At 40.4% G+C, this 22,035-nt stretch overlaps 3 protein-coding genes across 3 annotated transcripts; 1 reads left to right on the top strand and 2 right to left on the bottom strand.

The window, feature by feature from the left end:
• Positions 1–2,369: 2,369 nt before the first annotated feature.
• On the bottom strand, positions 2,370–4,118 carry LOC143869781 (uncharacterized). The gene has a single exon (XM_077376339.1). The coding sequence runs from the start codon at positions 4,116–4,118 to the stop codon at positions 2,370–2,372; it is 1,749 nt and encodes a 582-aa protein (XP_077232454.1).
• Positions 4,119–17,638: 13,520 nt separating this feature from the next.
• LOC143869780 (uncharacterized) lies at positions 17,639–18,724 on the top strand. The gene is made up of 3 exons (XM_077376338.1): positions 17,639–17,987; positions 18,078–18,282; positions 18,378–18,724. Exons 1-3 carry the CDS (start codon positions 17,639–17,641, stop codon positions 18,496–18,498), a joined length of 675 nt encoding a protein of 224 aa, XP_077232453.1. The 3' UTR covers positions 18,499–18,724.
• A 361-nt stretch (positions 18,725–19,085) lies between these two features.
• Positions 19,086–20,927, bottom strand: LOC143854696 (xyloglucan 6-xylosyltransferase 2-like). Its single transcript, XM_077364793.1, has one exon. The coding sequence runs from the start codon at positions 20,651–20,653 to the stop codon at positions 19,319–19,321; it is 1,335 nt and encodes a 444-aa protein (XP_077220908.1). The 5' UTR covers positions 20,654–20,927; the 3' UTR covers positions 19,086–19,318.
• Between the last annotated feature and the right edge of the window lie 1,108 nt (positions 20,928–22,035).

The raw sequence follows: 22,035 nt of genomic DNA, 5'->3' as shown, positions 1-22,035 counted from the left end.
TAACCTGCTGTCCAACCTTTTTCTTTAGGAGAGAAACATGAAATACAGGGTGGATGCGAGAAGAGGATGGAAGCTCCAACTTGTATGCGACCTTACCAATCTTGTCTAGGATACGGTATGGGTCAAAATATCGAGGTGCAAGCTTGAGATTGTGTCGTAGGGCAATGGTAGCTTGTTTATATGGTTGGAGCCTTAGAAATACCCAATCACCGATCTGAAACTCACGTTCGCTACGATGCGAATCAGCAAAGTGTTTCATTCTCTCTTGAGCCATTTGCAAGTGTTCTCTTAAAAGACGAACAACAGCCTCTCGGTCTTTTAACTGATTGTCTACTGCAGCAATACTAGAATCACCAACAAGGTATGGAATGTGGGGGGTGGAGGTTGCCCATACAATGCCTCATATGGTGTAGTTTTTGTCGAGGAATGATATGTAGTATTATACCACCACTCAGCAAGAGAGATCCACTTAACCCATTGTTTAGGCCGGTCACCTGTCATGCACCGCAAATAGTTCTCCAAGCAACAATTGATAACTTCAGCTTGCCTGTCGGTTTATGGATGGTAGGAGGAACTCAGCTTCAATTGTGTGCCTTGAAGTTGGAATAATTCTGTCCAAAATTTAATAGTAAATACCACATCACGATTGCTAACAATAGTTGATGGCATACCGAGCAACTTGTAAATGTTGTCGAAGAAGAGTTGAGCGACTTCCTTAACAGTATATGGATGGGAGAGTGGCAGGAAATGGGCAGACTTGGTGAGTCGGTTGACAACCACCAAAATGACATCTTTTCCGTGGGAGATGGGAAGACCTTCGATGAAGTCTAATGAGATGTCAGTCCAAACTCTGGTAGGAATGGGTAGAGGTTGCAGAAGCCCAGGCGAGGCAACTGTCTCAGACTTCTTTCGTTGGCAAGTATCACATTCGGAAATGAATCGCTGTACGTCCTGGCGGAAACCCTTCCAGTAGAATGTTCAGCCGACCCAATGTATCGTTTTTTGAACTCCTGAATGGCCCCCCACCGGGCTACTATGAAACTCATGTAGGATTTGGTTCCTAAGAGTCTGATTACACCCCACCACCAACCGTCCCTTGTACAAAAGTCTCCCTTGCTGCCATGAGTATTGTGGATGTGAATCCGGATTAGCTTGGAGTTCCCTGATCAGTTTTTGTAGTTCTGCATCATCAACACAGCTTTGTAGGATATCGTCCAGCCAGTGTGGGAGTATGGCAGATAAGGCAAGTAAGTTACCATCAGCTTCATGCACCCGAGAGAGGGCATCAGCTGCCCTGTTTTCATGGCCGCTTTTGTCGACAATATCATAGTCGTAACCCAATAATTTCGTGAGTCATTTCTGCTGTATAGGAGACGTGATGCGCTGCTCTAGGAAATATTTGAGGCTGAGATGATCGGTCCGAATTTGAAAACAATGCCCAACGACATAAAGCCGCCATTTTCCAACTGCATAGACAATAGCGAGCATTTCTTTTTCATGTCGAGAGGCCCAAATTTTTTTCTGACAATGCTTTACGAAGAAAAGCAATTGGTCTACCCTCTTGCATAAGGACGGCACCGATTCCTTTGCCTGATGCGTCGCATTCAATAATAAACACTTTGTCAAAATTGGGTAGGGCACGGACCGGTGTGCTAGTCATGGCCTTCAATGACTCAAATGCTTGCTCTGCATCATTAGTCCAAATGAAATTATCTTTCTTTAGAAGTTGGGTCAAAGGATGGATGATTTTCCCATAGTCACGTACAAACCGACGATAGTATCCGGTCAATCCCAAGAAGCCACGTAGATGGGTGATCATCTTGGACGTGGCCAATGTACCATGGCGTCGATTTTGGCAGGATCGGCGGCCACCCCATGTTGCGAAATAATGTGACCTAAGTATTCCAGTTCAGTTTGGCCAAATAAACATTTTGATCTCTTTCCGTAAAGTTGATGCTCGCGTAGGAGCGTTAATGTCGTTTGCAAGTGTTGTAGATGCTCGGACCAACACTTGTTGTACACCAAAATATTGTCAAAAAAAATAAGGATACACTTGCGTAAATAGGGACGGAATACCTCATTCATCAAGCTCTGGAATGTAGATGGCGCGTTGGTCAACCCGAAAGGCATAACAAGGAACTCGTAGTGTCCTTCATGTGTCCGGAAAGCTGTCTTGTGCACGTCAGAAGGGTGAACTCGGATTTGGTGAAACCCGGACCGCAAATCTAATTTAGAGAAATATTTGGCACCATGTAACTCGTCCAGTAACTCGTCAATAGTTGGGATCGGAAATTTATCCTTAATGGTGTTGCAGTTTAAAGCCCGATAGTCTACACACATCCGCCACGAATTATCCTTCTTCTTTACCATCAGAACCGAAGAAGAAAAGGGACTAACACTGGGACTGACACTCTTGCTGCCAGCATCTCTCTTACCACCTTTTCTATCTCGTTCTTCTGGACGTTTGGGTACCGATACGGCCTGACGTTGGTAGGCTCACTACCCTCTTTTAAAGGTATGCAATGGTCATGTGATCTAGATGGGGGAAGACCATGTGGCTCTGCAAAAATGTCCGAGTAGTGATGCAACAATGTGGCCATCTCTGGATTGGCACATATTTCCTCCATGGTTTGCATAGCAAACAGCTGTGCGACTGCTCCCTGCACCGGTTTCCTTAGAATCTTCTTCATTTGATTGCTATCTACTAGTTGAACAGTCCCACCTTTAGATCCTCGCAAAACATGAAGCCTATCATTGCACGAGAACTCCATTTGTAGTTGGTTGAAATCCCATATGATTGGTCCAAGAGTGGAGAGCCATTGGATGCCCAAGACCATGTCGCAACCGCCAAGAGGTAATAGACGCATGTCCGCCTGAAAGTTGGTGCCTTGCATTACCCATTGAAAACCCTTGCAGGTTGCTGAGCTGATCAGTTTGGTCCCATTAGCCACCGATACAGAGAGTGGATTGGTGGGTTGCACATCACATTCCGTACGTTTGGCTACCTCTGGATCCAAAAAGTTGTGCGTGCTGCCAGAATCAATAAGTATAGTCACCGGTCTTCGCTTGATGTAGCCCTTGATACGCATGGTATGATAAGATGTAGACCCTGCTAACGCATAGACCGAGATCTGGAGCTCTTCTTCGGGGGGTTCTTCGATTTCTTCTGATGTTTCGGGTGGCTCGTCATCCACTCCCTCTAATAAAAAGATCTGTTGCCACTTACATCTATGGCCCATTGAGTACCGTTCATCGCAATTGTAACATAGGCCTTTTGATTTCCGTTCATCCATTTCTGCTTGTGTTAGACGTCGAATAGGCGGTAGAGAAGGGGGAACAATTGGCTTAGTGTTTGTAGGACTTGGTGTCAATGATTTCCAATTGCCTTTCGTCCTTCTAGCAATGGCCTCGATATTCCCTTCTTGCAAACGGGCTAGGCCAATGGCCTCGTTGATCGTTGTTAGTTTGAACATGCGAACCCCTGCCTCAATCTCATCCCGAAGTCCACTAATGAAGCAGCTCACAAAAAACTTTTCAGGTAACCCATTGGTCCGATTAACGAGCTCTTCAAACTTTTCTTGGTATTGTTTGACAGAGCTTGTTTGACTCAGCTTTTTCAGTTCACCCATTGAGTCTTCATATGCAGTTGGTCCAAACCGTGTGTTTAGAGCTTGGACGAATTCGACCCACCCTACCGGTCCTGTAGTCTTTTCGAGCCACCGAAACCATTGCAGGGCTTTGTCTTCTAAGTGTATTGATGCGAGTTGTACCTTGTCAGCTACATCGATTTGATTGAAATCAAAAGATTTCTCACAACGGTACGCCCATGCCTTCGGATCGTCTCCATTGAACCGCGGAAAGTCGATCTTCGCAAACTGGGTTTGTATAGACCCACGTAAAGATGAAGAAGACTCTCGTAACTGTCGCATGGATTCAGCCTGATCATCTTCCCTTTGAGATGGACTTTTTGAGATCAGCTGTTCGTACTTCAAATTCATGGCTGCGACTAGCTGCCTGAGCTCGGTAATAGCCTTGGCTTGTTTATCAGAGTTCTCGCGAAGGTGCCAAATAGACGACTCCACATGTCTAGCTTCCTGTCCCCTAGTCCCTTCTGTCATCTCACTCTTCTCTGCGATCCAAGAGTTGGCTCGATACCAGATGATATGAATATGAGGAAGAAGAAACACAGGTTGCAGACCAAATTCCCACATCCAGGGGGAAGCCTTCACTTGATTAAAATTTGAATTACAAGATGATGCGATTGATTACAGTATCAAATCCTTTTATTCACTACAACTACCCTTTCCTAGAAAATAGGATGCAAGTCCACTCTCCACCCAATAGGAACAGACCACCTAATGGTAACAATTCTCATCCCAACAAGGATAACAACCAAGTGATACAGCAAGGATGATTATTCAAACAGTATTATTCAAACAGCAGATAATTATTCAAAAACTAATTCCTATTCTAACTCCTGTGATTGTACCCAACCCAACGTACAGCATACGTAACAATGATATTAGAATACATTGACAGGATCAAAAGGTTTCGACTTGTTTTTGACAATACTTCGAAAGATACTTCTTCTGTGATTAGGCTGATCCCAAACTTTTACTTTTCTAGTTCAATTCCAAGAAAATATCATAAATGCCCTAAATTCAACAAATTCTTTGTATAAACATGTCGTATTCTAAGCATTAATACCAATATGAACATTGCATGTAATGAAGATATCATCAACATTGACAGCCAGTATAAAAAATTCAGTACCCTATCTAAAAAATACAGAATTATCCACATGACTGACAAAAACCATACTTGGTAATAGTAGAATTGATTTTATCAAAACAAGGAGACTATTTCAGACCATAGAATGCCTTCCTAAGTTTACAAACCATATACAACTCCCTCGGTCCCTTTAAGCATTTTTAACCTTCATTTTTTTTTTTCAAATATGACATTTTAGTCAAACATAAAGGGAAATACAGCAAAATCATGGGACAAAGGATCCCAAATAGAAAACCCAGTCACATATATCAGTCCGAAATTATACATTCCTTCCCCCTCTAGTTCTGGGCTAAACTCCACAATCCCCACTTCCTCCTTTTCCACTCCCTCCCTCCATAGCTAATTGATCTGTCTTAGCGTTTGTTGATCGTAGCCTATACCAAAAATTGGGAATACTTTGAGGCGCTGGGTCTCTAATTTTAGCGATGATCTCTGCTAGCTTTCAAGGCCCATTTGATTTATTTGATTCCCACGCCGGGATATTTTAGAATCACCCTCAATGATTAGGGGAGCCCCTCCCCTCCCTTCATGCACCATTTTAGCCCCCAAAGTAAACCTCTAGCCTCCGCTTCGTTTCAATCGCACCTACCTATAGGTCCTAAAAAAGTCATCAACCACCTTCCATTTGAGTCTCATAAGATGCCACCAATGCCTGCTTGCCATGGATTTCCTTTTGTGCTGTCATAAAAGTTTGATTTTAACCAACCTGTAGGTGGCGGATTCCATCTTGGAGCAGCTTTTCTTCTCTCTTCTTGCAGTCACTATCGTCTTCCATTTCCTTAGAATATCTCCCGTAGTATAACTTGATGCCAGCCTACCTCTTGCCCAAAAGATAAGATCCGATCCAATTTCACTTCTAAGGATATTCTTCCCTAACTTCTTCTCCCCTAAAGATTCTACCCTCTCTCTCTCTCTCTCTCTCTCTCTCTCTCTCTCTCTCTCTCTCTCTCTCTCTCTCCATATATGCAAAATGAGAGCATAGATTCCAGCTTCCACATCGTTTCGCCCTCCTTCCAATTCATCATAATCTTTTTTATGGAATTTTGGAACACCGGTTAGAATCCAAAGCACTCGATGATAGTCTACCACAACCTGTGGGATAAAGGACATTCAATCATTAAAGGATCCTACCTTTCATCCTCTTTGCATCAGACACACATGCTGGCCATGTGCATGCACCAACTCTTTAAATGTTCGCAAGTGTTGATCTTCTTATGAAAAACTGTCCAAGCAAAAGCCACCACCCTTGGCAGAGCGATGGGTTGCCAAATTTTAGAACAACGACACACTTTCATATCGTGTGAGCTAACCAGCGGAAAAAGAGCAAAATGAGAAACCACCTTGAACATCAGGAGACCAAACACGACAATTCGGTAAAGATGGAGAACTGTAGAAAGAGGCTAAGATACCAAGCAAGGAGGTCAAATTAGCAAATCTGATGTAGAGCTGACTACGCAGGGAAGCTTTGATACCAAATTGACGCACGAGATAGATTTGACAGAAGAGAGTGAGATTTCAAACGACCAATAAATAGAGCTCCAATACCAAAAATGATGAAGAGCTCGTTGGGCTCTGTTACCAATTTGATTCAGGGGAGGTGGCTGGGTTCCGCTCGACTCTAAAATGATGAGGCTAACAAGCTCACGAAAGTGAAATCACAACACTTGCAAACAGATTTCGGCACTTAATGATCAATTAGTTCTCATATTTGGAAAAGGCAATAGAATGTTCATGTTTAAAACTGAATTTCCAATGTAGCTTTCCAACTTGAATCTCAAGTAGATGGACTTATTCCAATGCAATTGAGGGCCAAATGCCTTGTAAATGAATTCCCATGTTCTATTCAATAGGAAGGGAAAGCACGCATGCTCTTTCCAACAGTAAATTCAAGGAACCGACCAATTCCTTTAGTGAAGCCTCTTAGACCATTCAACAAACAAGTGGCGTGCATGCAAGTAATTCAACTTCTCCTATCTAAATTTGATGAGGCAAACCATGTAAACCAAACTCTCAAGCTAGGCCTCCACTTGTAGTCCCATTACATGCTTCAAATTAGCATTGATCCATGAGCATCTATGAGTAACGATTCTATACATGCAAGGGACCTTTATACAATGGAGGTTTTGAGGAATGCAAATCCACATGCAAAATTTAAACTTTCTGTAGCTTGAACCTCGTAATAATCCAAAAGAAAAAACATCTTTTCACCTGAACTAGACTGCAATACAACCGTGTTAAATCTACGACTTGATCTTTCTGGATGAGTTCCAAATCCAAGGAACCTTGGAGAAAAGACAAGGAAATGCTTCGCATTGATAAATGGCATGCACAGGCATTCGGCTGTGGAAATTCCAAACCCATTCACGAATGGTGACAGCTCTGTATTGGAGTCGATGTTTAATCAAACTGTGAGCACACGTGCTTTTGCATCTTTGATGTTTTCTTTTACTGTTCAGTTCAGCTTCATTCCATTTATTTGTAAGATTTAAACCCTAAAGGCACTGGATCCAGTCCCATTAATAAGAACCTACGCAAAAGATATCTCCAGACCTATTTTCTATTTGTATATACAAATGTCCATTACAATTTCAACGTCTTGCATTCTAGTAGATGAAGAAGAACCGAAATTTTCAATCAAACCCCATCATAACAGAACTAGGTAAGATATTAAAACAGTTCATATGAAATTCAATGATAAGAAATAAAATTAAAGAGAAATTTCTATCGTAGGAAAATAGAATGAAACCGAATTCAACAATTTAAAAATTCTCTTGCAACAGGTGCTAGAAAATTGGAAACAAGGGTTATGGGTACTCTCGATACCTGCACCCGATTTCCTTGGATAGAAACTCCTCCTCTTGTAAAAGGAAATGGCAAAAACAAGTTATCCAAGTTCTTGGTTGTTCAAAATCAAAAGTCCCCAGAAAAGACAACACACCCCTTATTTATACTAACCCTAGCTAGTATAAAGACCCCCATATAGACTATTAAATACCCTACATAAGAGTGGTAAAAGAGATAGACCCATAGTATTTGGTCGTGATCCGTCTATCAGACAAACATTTAACAATATAAACGACGAAGAAAGGGACAACTACAAAGCCTTTATAAGGAGACAAGTTATCAAAAGAAAAAAAAAAGGGAATTGATGGAGTACGTGGCCTTTTACCATTAAGAGTTGCTATATAAAGATCTGAAATAGTTTAACCCAAGGAAGCAGGATTCTTCCCTGGGAGCCTTCCATTCCCGCTTTTGATTCCCGTTTCGATTCCCGCTTTCGATTCCCGCTCTAGCAACCTTGAGCAGGATTCTTCCCTGGGAGCCTTCGATTCCCGCTTTCGATTCCTGATCTGGCAACCTTGGTATAACCCAACTCAAGATCCATTGACTCATATTATGATTGGTTAATGATTTGAGTCATCCATTACTTTCATTCTTCTGTATATACCTACAATGACTGTTCACGATATACAGTAATGGCTAAAGATGTGATAGGAGAAAGTGAGAAACACCATTACCAAACCATGAAAAAAGTGTAGGAGAAGAAGACATTATTTCCAATAGAGGTTCCTTGCATTGGATATTATAAAATTTGGTGCAAACCCGGAGGCGCGCAACTTTAGGAAATTTTGGGAGCTCATGGGAACCAATTTCATATTCTCGTAATCGTATCCAAATCCAAAATAAATGAGCAAATAATAAAAGATGGTTAATGGCCACTTAAAGATTCAACAGTAAGCTTTAAAGAGAACTCATGAATGGGAAAATAACCTACACTAAGCATGCAAGCATATAATGGCATAAATAATATTAAAATGAGAGAGGTTAAGGCTCAAATATTCAACTTTATTAACTGTTAAGCTGCGGTCCACAAAAAAAGTTAACAATCTAAGGCCGAAATATTATTAGAAAAATGATAAAAGGCTTAAACTAGGCTAGGATAACTAACTAGGGATGTCTCGAAAGAGTATAAGAGAGATGGAATCTCTTGTTCCATGGGCTGTGACACCATATGATGGGGGGCAGATATACCAATTGGTGTAGGGATGTTGTTGCGGGAGGTTAAAGATAAATGTTGCGGAAGCTTAAAGTTAAGGGTTGAAAGAGATGAAAATGGATTGGAAAAGGGTTTGGAAAAGAGAAAAAGGGCCTAAAAAAGGAGATGGTTGTATGAAGATCAAGAAGTTAGAAAAAAAAAGATCAAGAAGTTAGAAAAAAAAAACACCTGCATAAAATTATATTCAATATTCAATAAAGCCCATGAATTTGGTTTACAATGCATGTATTTATAGACTTTGGTGGATGTTTCCTACTCAAACAAGGTTTATTACCAGTCAAAAAAAAAAAACAAGGTCTCCTATTTCTACTAAATTTAGGAAACAAAAGATAAAGATAAATTCCTAAAATATCTCGACATAAAACTTATCCTGTTCAAACTATCCTAAAAATAACTCCTAAAAAGTCACAAATTCCTAGGAAATTTGTCCAACTAAAAATTCTAATTGAACTAAAATTCTAATAAAATAAAAGAACTCCATGATCAATGTGAGCTGTTGATCCGGGCGCCGTCTTGAACTCTTGGCGATCTGGGTGAACGGCTTTTGGGTACAATGATCAGGCAGATCGACGATCCATGACATCTGAAGCTTTATCCAATCGCTTGGTGTTTGATCTAAAGGCCCAAATTGTTCGATCATGTCTTTGAAGCTTTCGAACTGCTGGATGCACCTGCATCATACCACCACCAATACACCACTAGCCATAACCAAAACAAAATAAACATAAGCTAATGAGCAAGCGAAAGGCCAATGTAAAGACTCCAAGGGGAATCCAAGGGGGTGCTTCTGCGTCCCACAATTAGACCAAGTGAATGAGTTTCTGATAAACCTAGATATGTGACGTGTACCATTTATCATTGACATCAGCTCTACTGAAGCTAGATTACGACAAGAAATACATCCTATAATCCTATTTTCTCATTTGGAGGGTTTCATTTGGATCACATATTGCCATCTTGGGAATTAGGGGAATTGGTATATAGTCAACTAGATCTGGCATTCATTCCATATGTCCATAAGAGAGAAACAATGAGAGGCTAAGGAATAACATGCATATTGAAAGAAGCCACTAGGGATGGTTAAGCTCTTGGTGGTGGACTACGACATTAATGAGAACCTGGATGTATCCATTTGTTGAAGCCAAATACAATTTTTCCTCCAAAACATCAAGATTCCACCTGGCATGTGTGGGATTCCCTCATATGCATCAAATCTCTTCTTAAACTTCAACATTTTCTCTAGATTTTGGTCATTATTTTGTTTCCCAACAGAATTATGATCTAGTTTATGTGTCCCATCAAACTTAATCATGGCTGGTTGTAATATAGGTTGAATAACACAATCATCGCACGAAAACATCAAGATTCCACTCGACATGCCTAAGGATGGGATGTCATCATATGCATCAAATATTTTTGTTAAATTTCTTAACTATTTTTTCTTATCTTTGATAACCATTTTCACTCGATTTTGGGCATTATTCTGGTTTCCAACAGAACTATGATATGGTTTGTGTTCAGTCAAAGTCCACCACGACTCAACGTAATATAGGGGCACCCTAACTCCCATTCATTAGAGTGGAATGGACTTACCTGTAACAGCTGCTATGGAGGAAAATGTTTCCATCCATGTCAATGGTTCTCTCTATCTTGGTCATACATGGAGATTAACAAAGAAAATAGCAATAGACACATAAGACTCGGTTAGGATACAGTGCAAAGCATTTTCTGCTGAAAGGACTCCAAAGGAGGGAAATGGTACGAGGCATTGTTTGCAGAAAGATGCCGTGGAGGAAGTTTATTCAAGATTATATGGACAAGAAGAGAAATTCATAAATTATGGGTGTATGGCTTTAAGCAGAAAGAAGTAGAGTGAGTAGAAAATGCTAGAAAGTTGAGAAACAAGCAAGCAGCTATTGTTGCATGATATTGAACTAATCTTCAAAGAAGATAGATATTCCAAATTATTGCAAAACTGGAGTGGCCTTAGTTTGCGTCCAAAAACAGATAACATCCATTGCCATGACAGAATAGAATTGTAAATCAAACAGCTCTTGTTGTGTGGGATTGAATTGATCTTCATAGAAAATAGATGTTCCCGATATTATAAAAATACAATGGCCTTACCTGGCATCAAAAAACAGATTACATTCATTGTATTGACAGAATTGAATTGCAAAAATAGGCGGGAGGGAGGCTGTTTTGTTGGAAACAATAGAACATGCAAACTAGACAATAATAGATCCTCTGAAAACCCAACAAAAAGAACAACACATGGTACATATAACAGCATCTCATATGTTATGATTCAACAAGGAAAATAGAAAGAAAACAGCAGAAAAAACAGGTTAAGAAGCAGAAGTACTTCTACTGAGCTGGAACAAAATCAACTGCAAAAGCAGCAGAGCTGTGGTATTGAGGCTTCAGCAACAGGATGGAATTCAAAATCTAAGTCAATACCATTACTGTGGTGGGTATTCAGGAAAAGGAAACCTTAACGACTTTGAAAGCGGGATGAAGCAACCCGAGCTCGTCCTTGACCTCAAGGTGATTGCCAGTGTCATTGCGAATCCTTTTGACCCTTCAGGCTGGCAAGCGACTTGTGCGTGAAACCATACATCTGTAGGATATGGTTACCGCCAAAATTGAAAGCCTGATCCATCTGCTTCAAGCACCTCTCAACAGAATAATCACCAAACTTTCCACACGGCTTGCAACCAACTAAATGCGTGACAAGCGGCTATTGATGATCACCCAACCCTGGTGGAAATTCTCAATCATTTCCTCAGTGGGGATTAAAATGTTTTCATTTTAATCGTTTCAAGTCAATTTCAGTGGAAATTTAAAAGAATGGGGGTAACTTGGGTAGGAAAATTATATTGGCACTCCTCACTTCATTATACACGTCTCTAATTTAGCTGTCGATAGCTTTTTGGAAATTGCAACATCTTTTTCTTTTTCTTTAATAAGATAGAGTAGGGTTTCGTCCCATAAAAAAAGGCAGGCCGTTATTAAAGAAATGGAGTGCAGATATTATTTACCTCTAGGTCTAGGCAAGGTTTTAAATTTCGGTTTCGGTTTAGGTCGCTAGGGAAACATAAATGTCGTGGTTTCGGTTGGAAATTGTGAAGCAAATCCAGTAAAATCACAGAAACGTATGCAAACATATGCAATGATGGAATTTTAATATGAAACTTCAGGAAACGCTTGAATATGCACAAATACATACATAGAAATCATCACATAAGCATGACAGCAATCCATAATGATTTAACAACATCGAATATTTCACATAGAATAATTTATATAAATATTTATACATAACGAATACGCTACATTTTACATGCAATTAATATAATTATATAAATATAATTATGTAACAAATATTGAATAGTATAGAACTAGTACATTTAAAAGTTTGGTTTCTTTATGGGTTTCGGATTTGGTTTTGGTATGCGTTTCGGTGGGGATGGAACAGCAACATTTCGGTTGTTTCGTGCCAGTTTCGATGGAAATATAAAACCATGCCTTTAGGTATGTTAAAGTAAAAAAGATTAAATAACGCCTTCTCCAACAGCTTAAGCTTTTGGAGTAATTGGTTGTTTAACATGGTATCAGAGCAAAGGTCCTGAGTTCAAACCTCCTTGATATTAGAATTCCACATGCAATGGCCAACCAAAAAAAAAGAGGGGACCACATGTGCCACGTATAGGCTAGCCCTAAAAAGAGGGGCACACGTGAGGGGGAGTGTTAAAGTATAGAAGATTAAATAACGCCTTCTCCAACAGCTTAAGCTTTGGGAGTAATTGGTTGTTTAACAAGGTAGATAATATAGAAGTTTTACTTTAGACGTTTCAGGGGTTCTTTGTGTGATTATCATTGTTAAACGAGAAGAGTATTTTGGGGTTTAGAGGCCTCTTTCTATTTAAATTATGTTTGTTTTAAGTTTAGATAAAAGTCTGGGATTAAATAAAATAGGCTAAGGTTTTGAGGGACATACATTGTTCTTTTGATGTATTTTGGGGACTTTTTGATGTTGAATAAGAATTCTTGTTTTTGGTTTGATGGTTAAGATTTAGTCATGTTGTCAGGCTACATGTGCAGGAGCCACAAATTGAAAAGACTTTGTTTTGGTTTACTATTTGGAGATGTGTTAAGGAGGCTCAAGCTATGAACCAAATGTGAGGAAGATGGCGTGGAAAGCAGATTTCCAATCCAGAATCCCTTGCGAAGCTAGATTAGGAAAAATTACATCCTGTAATCCTATTTTCTCACTTGGAGAGTTTCCTTCAGATCTCCTATTGGTGTCTCGGGAAATAGAGGAATTAGAATATAGCTAACTAGATCTGGCGTTCATTCCAAAAGATCAGCAATGAGAGGCTAAGGACTAACATATATATTGAAAGAAGCCACTAGGGATGTTTTAAACTCTTGGCGGTGCACTACAACATGAATTAGAAACTGATGCATCCATGAGTTGAAGCTGAATACAATCTTCCCTCCAAAACATCAAGATTCCACCTAGCATGCATGGTATGCCTTCATATGCATCAAATATCTTCTTAACCTTCTACATTTTCTCTAGATTGTGGTCATTATTTTGATTCCCAGCAGAATTAATTTGATTCCCACATTTGAATTTTGAGATTTGCTTACTTTTTAGTAGCACTTTGGGCGAAACTTGGGGAAAAATGAATTACCTTTTTCCGATAACGCAAATTTCCCTCCTTCCTTTGCCACTGTACCAACGCAAATCTCATTCATTCCTTCCTCCAGGTAATGCAAATCTCCTTCCTTCCTCTAACGCAAATCTCATTACTTCCTTCCTCTAATGCAAATCTCATTCCTTCCTTCCGGTGACGCAAATACCTACCTTCCTGTAAGGCAAGTAAAAACCCCCTTCGCAATGTCAATGGCTTTTCCGTTAGTCCTCCCTTCATTCCACCTCCCTTCAACACAATCCAAAGCACCAAACTGTGCCTTAAGCTTAAGCTCTCGTACTAGTCCTCCCATTAAGGTTAAAATCACTCAAATCTCATCAACACCCTTCCTACCATTTGAAAACTGGCTTCAAGATATTTTGATAGTAAAAGGAACAAAGAAACACGAGTCCAATTTCAATAAGCAAGTAAGGGAAAAACCCATTTCTATTAATTTTTACAGCCGGTTGATAAAAGTAGAGATAGTGAAAAATACAACAAAGCTTTTAATGATATAAGTAGAGATAGTGAAAAATACAACAAATCTTTTAATCCCAAGCCCATGTAATTATTTTCAGTTTTTGTAAGAAGTTTCTTGACATTTTTTATCTATCCCAGATGTCTTCAACAGCTTTCTTTCTTTCCTTTTTGATCCCTCTTCTTCTTTCTCACACCTGTCTATTTTGTCTTTCCAAAATAGCTACCCAAGGTATTGATAACAGCACCCCTTTGTCTATACTCAAATATTTATTCAAATATTTGACATTCACCCATCTTTGTGTAGACGCTGTCCAATTTCTTTTAAAAGATTTCGTCTGACCTTTGATGTTGCCTTGTTGTCCCTATTTAGTCGCTAGTTGTCGCTCTCCTACCTATTTTTCTGTAGTTTTAGTTTATTTCATTTGTTTATTTCAGTTGAGGTACCTCTATTTGAGGTGCGTGCCTGAAATAACACTCTGCTCAGTTGAGGTGCTTTAGTCCTTTTGAGGTACATGTCTCGGACCCTAAGTGCGTGCCTCAGAGAGTCGAACAAATGACCCATGTCTTTGCCCATTGTGGCATTGGTCCATAGTGACCCATTTAACGTGGCTCGCCAATCAAGGCCTTGAGTCTCTCTTCATTGATCATCTTGCAACAACCGGTATCAGTGGACATTCGGCAAAAAGCATCAGTCAACATCAGTGGACCTTCATCATCAGCATCAGCTTGGGTTGGGTGTGCTTTCATCAGTATGCCGCTAATTGTTGGGGATATTTTATATTGTAATCAATTGGGGGCATTTTTGTTGTTATCAAGCGTATATAGATTTTCAATCAATATACGTTTGAGGGGCATGTTAAGATATATCTGATCTCTTTTGGTAAGATCAGACCATTGGATCATTAGAGGATGAGATCATTTGATTAGGTAGTTGGGTTGGATTAGGAAATAGATTAGATTAGGATTATCTTCTTATCTTTATCTTTTACTCATCATTATCTATTTATCTGTTCATCTGTAAGTGCTTATTTTAAGCACCATTTACTGAGTAATGAAATATCAGAGATTAGTGAAATCTGAAATTTTACATAAATCATGGAAGTATGGCTTTAAGCATTAATAAGAAGAGTGAGAAGAAAATGCCAACAGTTGAAAAACAAGCAAGCAGCTATTGTTGCATGGGATTGAATTAAGCATCAAAGAAAATACATATTCCAAATTATTGCAAAACTGCAGCGGCCTTAGTTTGCATCCAAAAGCAGATAATATCAATAGCATTGACAGAATTCAAATGTAAAATCAAACAGCTCTTTTTGTGTGGGATTGAATGGATCTACATAGAAAATAGATATTCCCGATATATAAAAATACAATGGCCTTACATGGAATCCAAAAACAGATTATATCATAGTTACAAATTTCGTTTCGTTTCGTCCGAAATGGACGAAACATTTCGTTTTCGGAACGAAAACGAAACGAAATCTGCAAAATTTCGTTTCGTCCGAAATTTCGGTCATTTCGTTCGAAATTGACCGAAATTCCGGATTTCGGACGAAATGGACGAAATTTTGAATTTCGTCCGAAATTCAAAATAACGGCTAGTTTGACTGGATTTTGCATAATTTACGACAATGCCCCTGGAACGGCTCTTTTTGGTTTTTGACCATTTTAACCTCAAAATGTGACCGTTTATAGCCGTTGGGAAGGGTATTTTAGTCATTTTTAAATGCACAACCAATTAAAAACTCTAAATAGCCTTTTCCCTATCTTCTTATCCTCCACCTTCACATAAGTGATTCTCTTTCTTTCTCTCCTTCTTTCTCTACTTTCACTTACATTATCTATTCTACTAAATTTCCTACAAGTTTACCCTCTTCTTCAACTCAATCCAAGTCTATTTTGGAGTAAAGGGAAGGCATACATTCAACTTACCACTACAAGAAGTCAAGAACTATTTCCAAAGGCTTATTTCAAGTGAGTGAAGGCTAATTTTTTCTTCTTCTCTTCAACTCAAGTTCAACCTCAAGGTTCTCTTTATTTCTTTCCATTTCCTTTCTTTGATTTCTTACATCATTTGTCCCCTTCTACTTCATTTTTTTGTAATTTGTTTCAATTTTCTTTCTTCTAATTCATTTTTCCCCTTCTTCTACTTCATTTCAGAATGAGTAGGTCGGGCTCGGGACCTTCTACAGGAGCATCCTCTATTGGTTTGGCACCCGCTAGATCGGATGACCCGACATGGGCTTACGGTACATTGGTTCCGGGTCAAAAAAATAAAGTAACTTGCATATTTTGTGGCAAAGTCATATTGGGTGGAGGTATAGCTCGCTTGAAAGAACATTTAGCGGTTGTTCCTGGTGAAGTAGCATCATGCAAAAAAGTGACTGAAGATGTAAAATATCGAATGAAGCAACTTTTAGATGCAAAGAGAAAAGAAAGGGCTAGGATGAGCCTATCCAGAGCAGAGGTTGGAGGTTTTTATGGCACACCAGATGAAGAAGAAGAGCAGGATGAAGAAGACATTGGCACACAATTTCCTCAACGAAGAGGTAAGGAAGTTCTTGTAGAACCGAGTGGTACAAAAAGGAAGAAGAAGGGAATCACAGGAGGGATCAGGAATTTCTTTGCAGCACGAACAACCCCCGGAGCCCAGCCAAGCATTAAAAGTGCTTTGGCTACTAAAGAAACAATGGATAGAGCAGACATGGCGGTTGGCATGCTTTGCTACGATGCCAATCTCCCTTTCAACGTTGCCAATTCACCTTTCTGGCAACCTATGTTTGATGCTGTGAATGCCGTGGATTCGGGTTATAAGGCACCTACTTTTCATGCTTTAAGGGGTCCCATTTTGAAGAATACAGTGGATGAGGTAAACAACTACTTGGAGGAGATTAAGATGTCATGGAGATACACTGGCTGTAGCATTATGGCAGATGGATGGACAGACACCAAACAACGTTCCCTAATCAACTTTTTGGTGTACTGCCCTAAAGGAGTCATATTCCTCAAATCCGTTGATGCATCTGTCATAGTGAAGAATGCTGATGAATTATACAATATCTTTGAAAAGATTGTCGGAGAGGTGAATCCAGAATATGTTGTGCAATTTGTAACTGACAATGAGCCAAGTTACAAAGCTGCTGGGAAAAGACTAGAAGCTGTGTTTGGTACATTCTTCTGGACTCCGTGCGCAGCTCATTTCTTAGATCTCATCTTGGAGCATTTGTGCAAACTGACTGTTTTTCCTCACATAGCAACCACAATTGAGAGGGCTCGGACGATTACAAAGTTCATCTACAATCATGGAAGCCTCTTGAATTTGATGAGGAAGAAGTTCACAGGTGGGAAGGAGTTGTGCCGCCCTGCTGCAACCAGATTCGCTACAAATTTCATTAGCATACAAAGTCTGGTGTTGAATCGGAAAGCACTTCAGCATATGTTTGTGTCTGATGAGTATAGTACTAGTAGGTTTGTCCAACACCCACTGAGTGAAGGGGTAGTTAGTACTGTGTTGGATAAATCTTTTTGGGACCAATGCAAGTACATTCTAAATATCAGCGAGCCTTTAGTGAGAGTGCTGCGTTTGGTAGATCGGCAGGACAAACCGGTGATGGGTTACCTATATGAGTCCATGGATAAGGCCAAAGAGAACATCAAGGAGAGGTTGAAGAGAAAATCATATTACAATCCCATCTGGAGGATCATCGACCAAAGATGGGATAGGCAACTCCACAGTCCCCTCCATGCAGCAGGATATTTTCTTAACCCTGCTCTCTTTTTCACTCCTACCTTCTCTAGGCACAGTGAAGTAACCAGAGGCTTGTTGGCATGCATCACTCGACTGGTACCTAATGAAGGTACACAAGACCTCATCACCAATCAGATTGAGGATTATCGAGAGGCTAAGGGTATGTTTGGAATGAAGCTTGCAATCCGCAACCGAACGAAGTTGGGACCAGGTATATTTGAGTTGTTTGTTTAATTAAGCATAATTCATTTTAACTTTCAGTTTCTCAACAAATAATGCTTTACTATTTGTTACTTTACAGTTGCATGGTGGAATCAATTCGGAGGTGACGTGGAAGAATTACAGACCTTTGCGATCAGAATCCTCAGTCAGACCTGCAGTGCGACTAGGTGTGAAAGGAATTGGAGCACCTTCGAACACATTCACTCTGCAAAGAGAAATAGGTTGGAGCACCAGAGATTAGATGACTTGGTGTTTGTCCATTACAATCTTAAGTTTCGAGAAAGGTATACAACGTAATATAATGTTTTCAACTCTCACCTCATCACTTTAAGCTTTTAAGTTTAACCTTTGACATTAAACTTAATGTTTTCCTTTTCAGGGACTTGTTGAGGAAATCATCTACCACTAGTGACCCTTTGAGCATAGACCATCTGGATGTCATGATGGATTGGGTTGCAGAAGAAGAAGATGTCATATTCACGCCGGAAGACATTGGGTAGAAAAATCTTGAAGCACCTACTGTTGTGGTTGGGGCCGGGGACGACGACGACGACTTTCTCATGCCTCTTGAAGAAGATGTCCCTACTGGTGGTCCAGGTGGTGACGACGACGACGACGAAGAAGACATTGAGTATGATCATCCGGGTTATGATGACTGAGAGTTGTTGCTACTAGCTATTGTCTATGTTTCACTTTCATGTATCTTTTTTTTTTATGTTTTTCTATGTATCAAACCATCAGTTGGACTTGTGCAAGACTTTATGTGTTTAAATAATGAATATGCCTTTTGGGACACATATTTTGGACTATTTATTAGTTTTTCATCTTTTTCTATTGATTTTTTATTTTTTTGGATTTTTCTCATATTTTTTAATATATTTTTTGTGTGAACGAAAAGTTTCGACCGAAATGCACCGAAATGACCGAAATCCCACCGAAATTCTGTTTCGGTGGCCAAAACGAAATGACGACCGAAACGGAATTTACAACTATGGATTATATTCATTGTATTGACAAAATTCGATTGTAAAAACAGAGGGGCCCCTGTTTATATTGAAAACCATTAATTGGAGTGCAATAAAAAATATAAGACAACAATAGATCTTCAGAAAACCCAACAAAAAGTACAACACATGATACATATAATAGCATCTCATATGCTATGATTCACAAAGGAAAACACTATGAAAACATCAGAAAAAGAAGCACTAGTACTGAGGTAGAACAAAATCATACGCAGCAGCAGCAGAGCAGTTGTACCAGGGGCCCCAGAAGGAAGAGGGGATTCAAAATCTAAGTCAATACTACTATGGTGGATATTCAGGAAGAGGAGGCCTTAACAGCTTTGAAAGCAGGATGAAGCAACCCAAGCTCGTCCTTAACCTCTAGGGGATTACCCGTGTCATTGCGAATCCTTTTAACCCTTCGGCTTACAAGTGACTTGTGTGTAAAACCATACATCTGTAGGATCTGATTATCCCCAAAATTGAAAGCCCTATCCATCTGCTTCAAGCACCTCTCAACAGAATAATCACCAAACTTTCCACAAGGTTTACACCCAACAAAATGTGTAACAAGCGGCCATCGATGATCACCGAGCCCAGGGTGGTAATTCTCAATCATTTCCTCATAGCGATCCACAAGAATCCCCCAGTATCCGTGCAGGTAATAGGCGCTCTCCAGATAAACCTTGTCCCCCCATTTATCACGCTGAGTAGCAAGCAAATACACCATTGCAGACTGATCATCGGCCTCAAACACGGGACGATCCTTAAGCTCCCTTGTAAGGAGCTTCCCCGCTTCGTCCCGGATCTTTCCTTTCGGCCCCATCGGAGCCCAGACATCAAGCAGATCAAGTGACCATTGACAATTCCTAAGCAAAAAGCTCCCAGTATTAAGACCGATCCAATTCTTCTGATCATAAACCATCTCATTCCACCCGTGCATTACTAGATTTTGATCCTTGTACCGATCCCATGGAAGCTCAAACGCCATATCAGTGAACATTGCGTCACTGTCCATCCACCAGAGGAATTCCACCTCAGGGTGGGAGAGAAGGAGCTTTCGGATCAATGGAAGCTTGGCCCAGAATCCAGCCATTTCCGCGTCTAGGAGGGCCATGTTATAGAAGATCTCGATCCCGTGAAGCCGACAATAATCGATCTTGTTCTTGATAGATTTCAGAAGATAGTGATCGCCTACAGGGTTTTCGCACGCCTTGGGAGAGGATCCGGTAACGAGGAGCACACGGGGCTTGCCAGGGCCAATGAAATTGGGGAAATTAGGGTTTTGATTGAGCCATTTAGAACGTTGTTCGTCCCAATCGGAGATTTTCGGGCCCAAGCTGTAGGGTTTGTTGGGATCTGGAGGGGTTTCGTCCTCTTCGTCTTCTTCATTTGGTTTTGCTACTGCTTGGTTGTTTTGGATGTTGGTCTCAGCTTCCTCGAGGACTCTGTGGGGTTCGGATCTTTTGCGAAAGGAGAGATGGTGTCGGATCTCGTTGAAGTCTTGTTCGGGGGTCCCGAATTTTCCAGCTCCGATAGTGCCACGGAGGACCAAGATGGTCATGAAGAGGCAGAGGAGGGTCACCTTACCATGCCTTAGGGCTCTCTGGATCTGTCGAACCCTACGATCTCCCAAGCACCGACCCAACATTGTATCTATCTATCTATCACAGGAAGAAGAAAGATTTTGAAGACCCTCCTCTAATTTCCTACCTGTAGATAAATAAATTTTCTTCAAGGAGGATGATGATCCTTACCTTATTCTGCCTGTTCTACCTGGGGTAGAAGGTTTTTTTTTATCTCTTCCTCTTTCAAAGATTTCCCTCAGTAATCTTTTGCCTCTAGATCGCTTGAGCGGGTGGATCTCTTCGGACAGGCATTGTGTCTGCTTTTTATTTTCTCTTGAGGTGATTGTGTCGGTGTATATATGTGTCTGCTGGGAAGAGAGGGTTTTTTTTCTTTTGGACATCTGAATAATTAGATGGTAAATGATATATACACCCAAATTTTAACTTGGGACAGCCCCCTCTAGTGTAATGGAGTGGCCATTAGTACACTAGAGCCTAGTTTAGAAAATCTAAACCGTTGGTTATTATATTTCCTTCTGCAGATGGAGTGACCGTACGGCAAGGTATGAAGACAATGTGGGTCGCCTTATGATATTCAGTAACTTTAACGGTCCTGATTTCAAGCTACTTTCCATCCAACCATACGCGAATTTGAGCAATTAGTGTCTCTAATTAAGGCAGTGATATTCATCTCGCCCTTATTGTTTACTTGGAACAGCCGGCCTAGAATCATCCGATCAACAACATGGGTTCAAATCAGATCAACGGATTGGATTATATGCACGTGGTACAAGCAGATCACCCTCAGAATGCCGCATTGGCATGCGGAAGACGTGCAAGGAGTGATAGCTAGGGAAATGCCTTCTCCGCAAATCTTCCTTTCATTTTCCCTTTTAAAATGGATTATGGAGTGGACGTGACCGTAACGTGGATAAAAGATACTATCAACAACCTTGATTTGTTAAAAAACTATAAAATTAGGACGGGAAAGGTGTGCATACTCGGTCGAGTAGATAAGCTTATCTACTCGGTCGGGTTAAAAACAGTGGGGCCCACATTTTTGGGGTGATCCAAACCATTCATTTGAAAGGCCCTTACCTAGATAGGGTGTCCACAAAAAATCAGCCCCATAGGATCATCCTAACCCATGCAACAGTGGAGGGAAAAATGGGGAAAAATGGACAAACACAACTTGTCCACAAATCTGCCCATTTTTCCCTTCACTGTTGGATGGGTTAGGATGATCCTATGGGGCTGATTTTTTGTGGACACCCTATCTAGGTAAGGGCCTTTCAAATGAATGGTTTGGATCACCCCAAAAATGTGGGCCCCCACTGTTTTTAACCCAACCGAGTAGAGAAGCTTATCTACTCGACCGAGTACGCACACCTTTCCCAATTAGGACAGCATTATAATTTTGAGAATTAATATGGTGACCGACAACCGCAAAATACAGTTGGGCCCA

The sequence above is a fragment of the Tasmannia lanceolata genome, unplaced genomic scaffold (assembly GCF_043159265.1).
Source record: "Tasmannia lanceolata isolate RefF3 unplaced genomic scaffold, GAP_Taslan_0.1 ptg000003l, whole genome shotgun sequence".
Classification (NCBI taxonomy): domain Eukaryota; kingdom Viridiplantae; phylum Streptophyta; class Magnoliopsida; order Canellales; family Winteraceae; genus Tasmannia; species Tasmannia lanceolata.
The sequence above is the reverse complement of the archived record's forward strand: the minus strand, read 5'-3'. Positions and strand labels throughout refer to the sequence as shown.

Bases quoted from the DNA above. Each gene is read 5' to 3' on its own strand.
- LOC143854696 (XM_077364793.1), bottom strand. From the start codon at position 20,653: ATGTTGGGTCGGTGCTTGGGAGATCGTAGGGTTCGACAGATCCAGAGA.
- LOC143869781 (XM_077376339.1), bottom strand. From the start codon at position 4,118: ATGACAGAAGGGACTAGGGGACAGGAAGCTAGACATGTGGAGTCGTCT.
- LOC143869780 (XM_077376338.1), top strand. From the start codon at position 17,639: ATGGGTTACCTATATGAGTCCATGGATAAGGCCAAAGAGAACATCAAG. The intron at 17,988-18,077 runs GTATATTTGAGT...GTTACTTTACAG, and splicing joins CCGAACGAAGTTGGGACCAG to TTGCATGGTGGAATCAATTC. The intron at 18,283-18,377 runs GTATACAACGTA...TTTCCTTTTCAG, and splicing joins AATCTTAAGTTTCGAGAAAG to GGACTTGTTGAGGAAATCAT.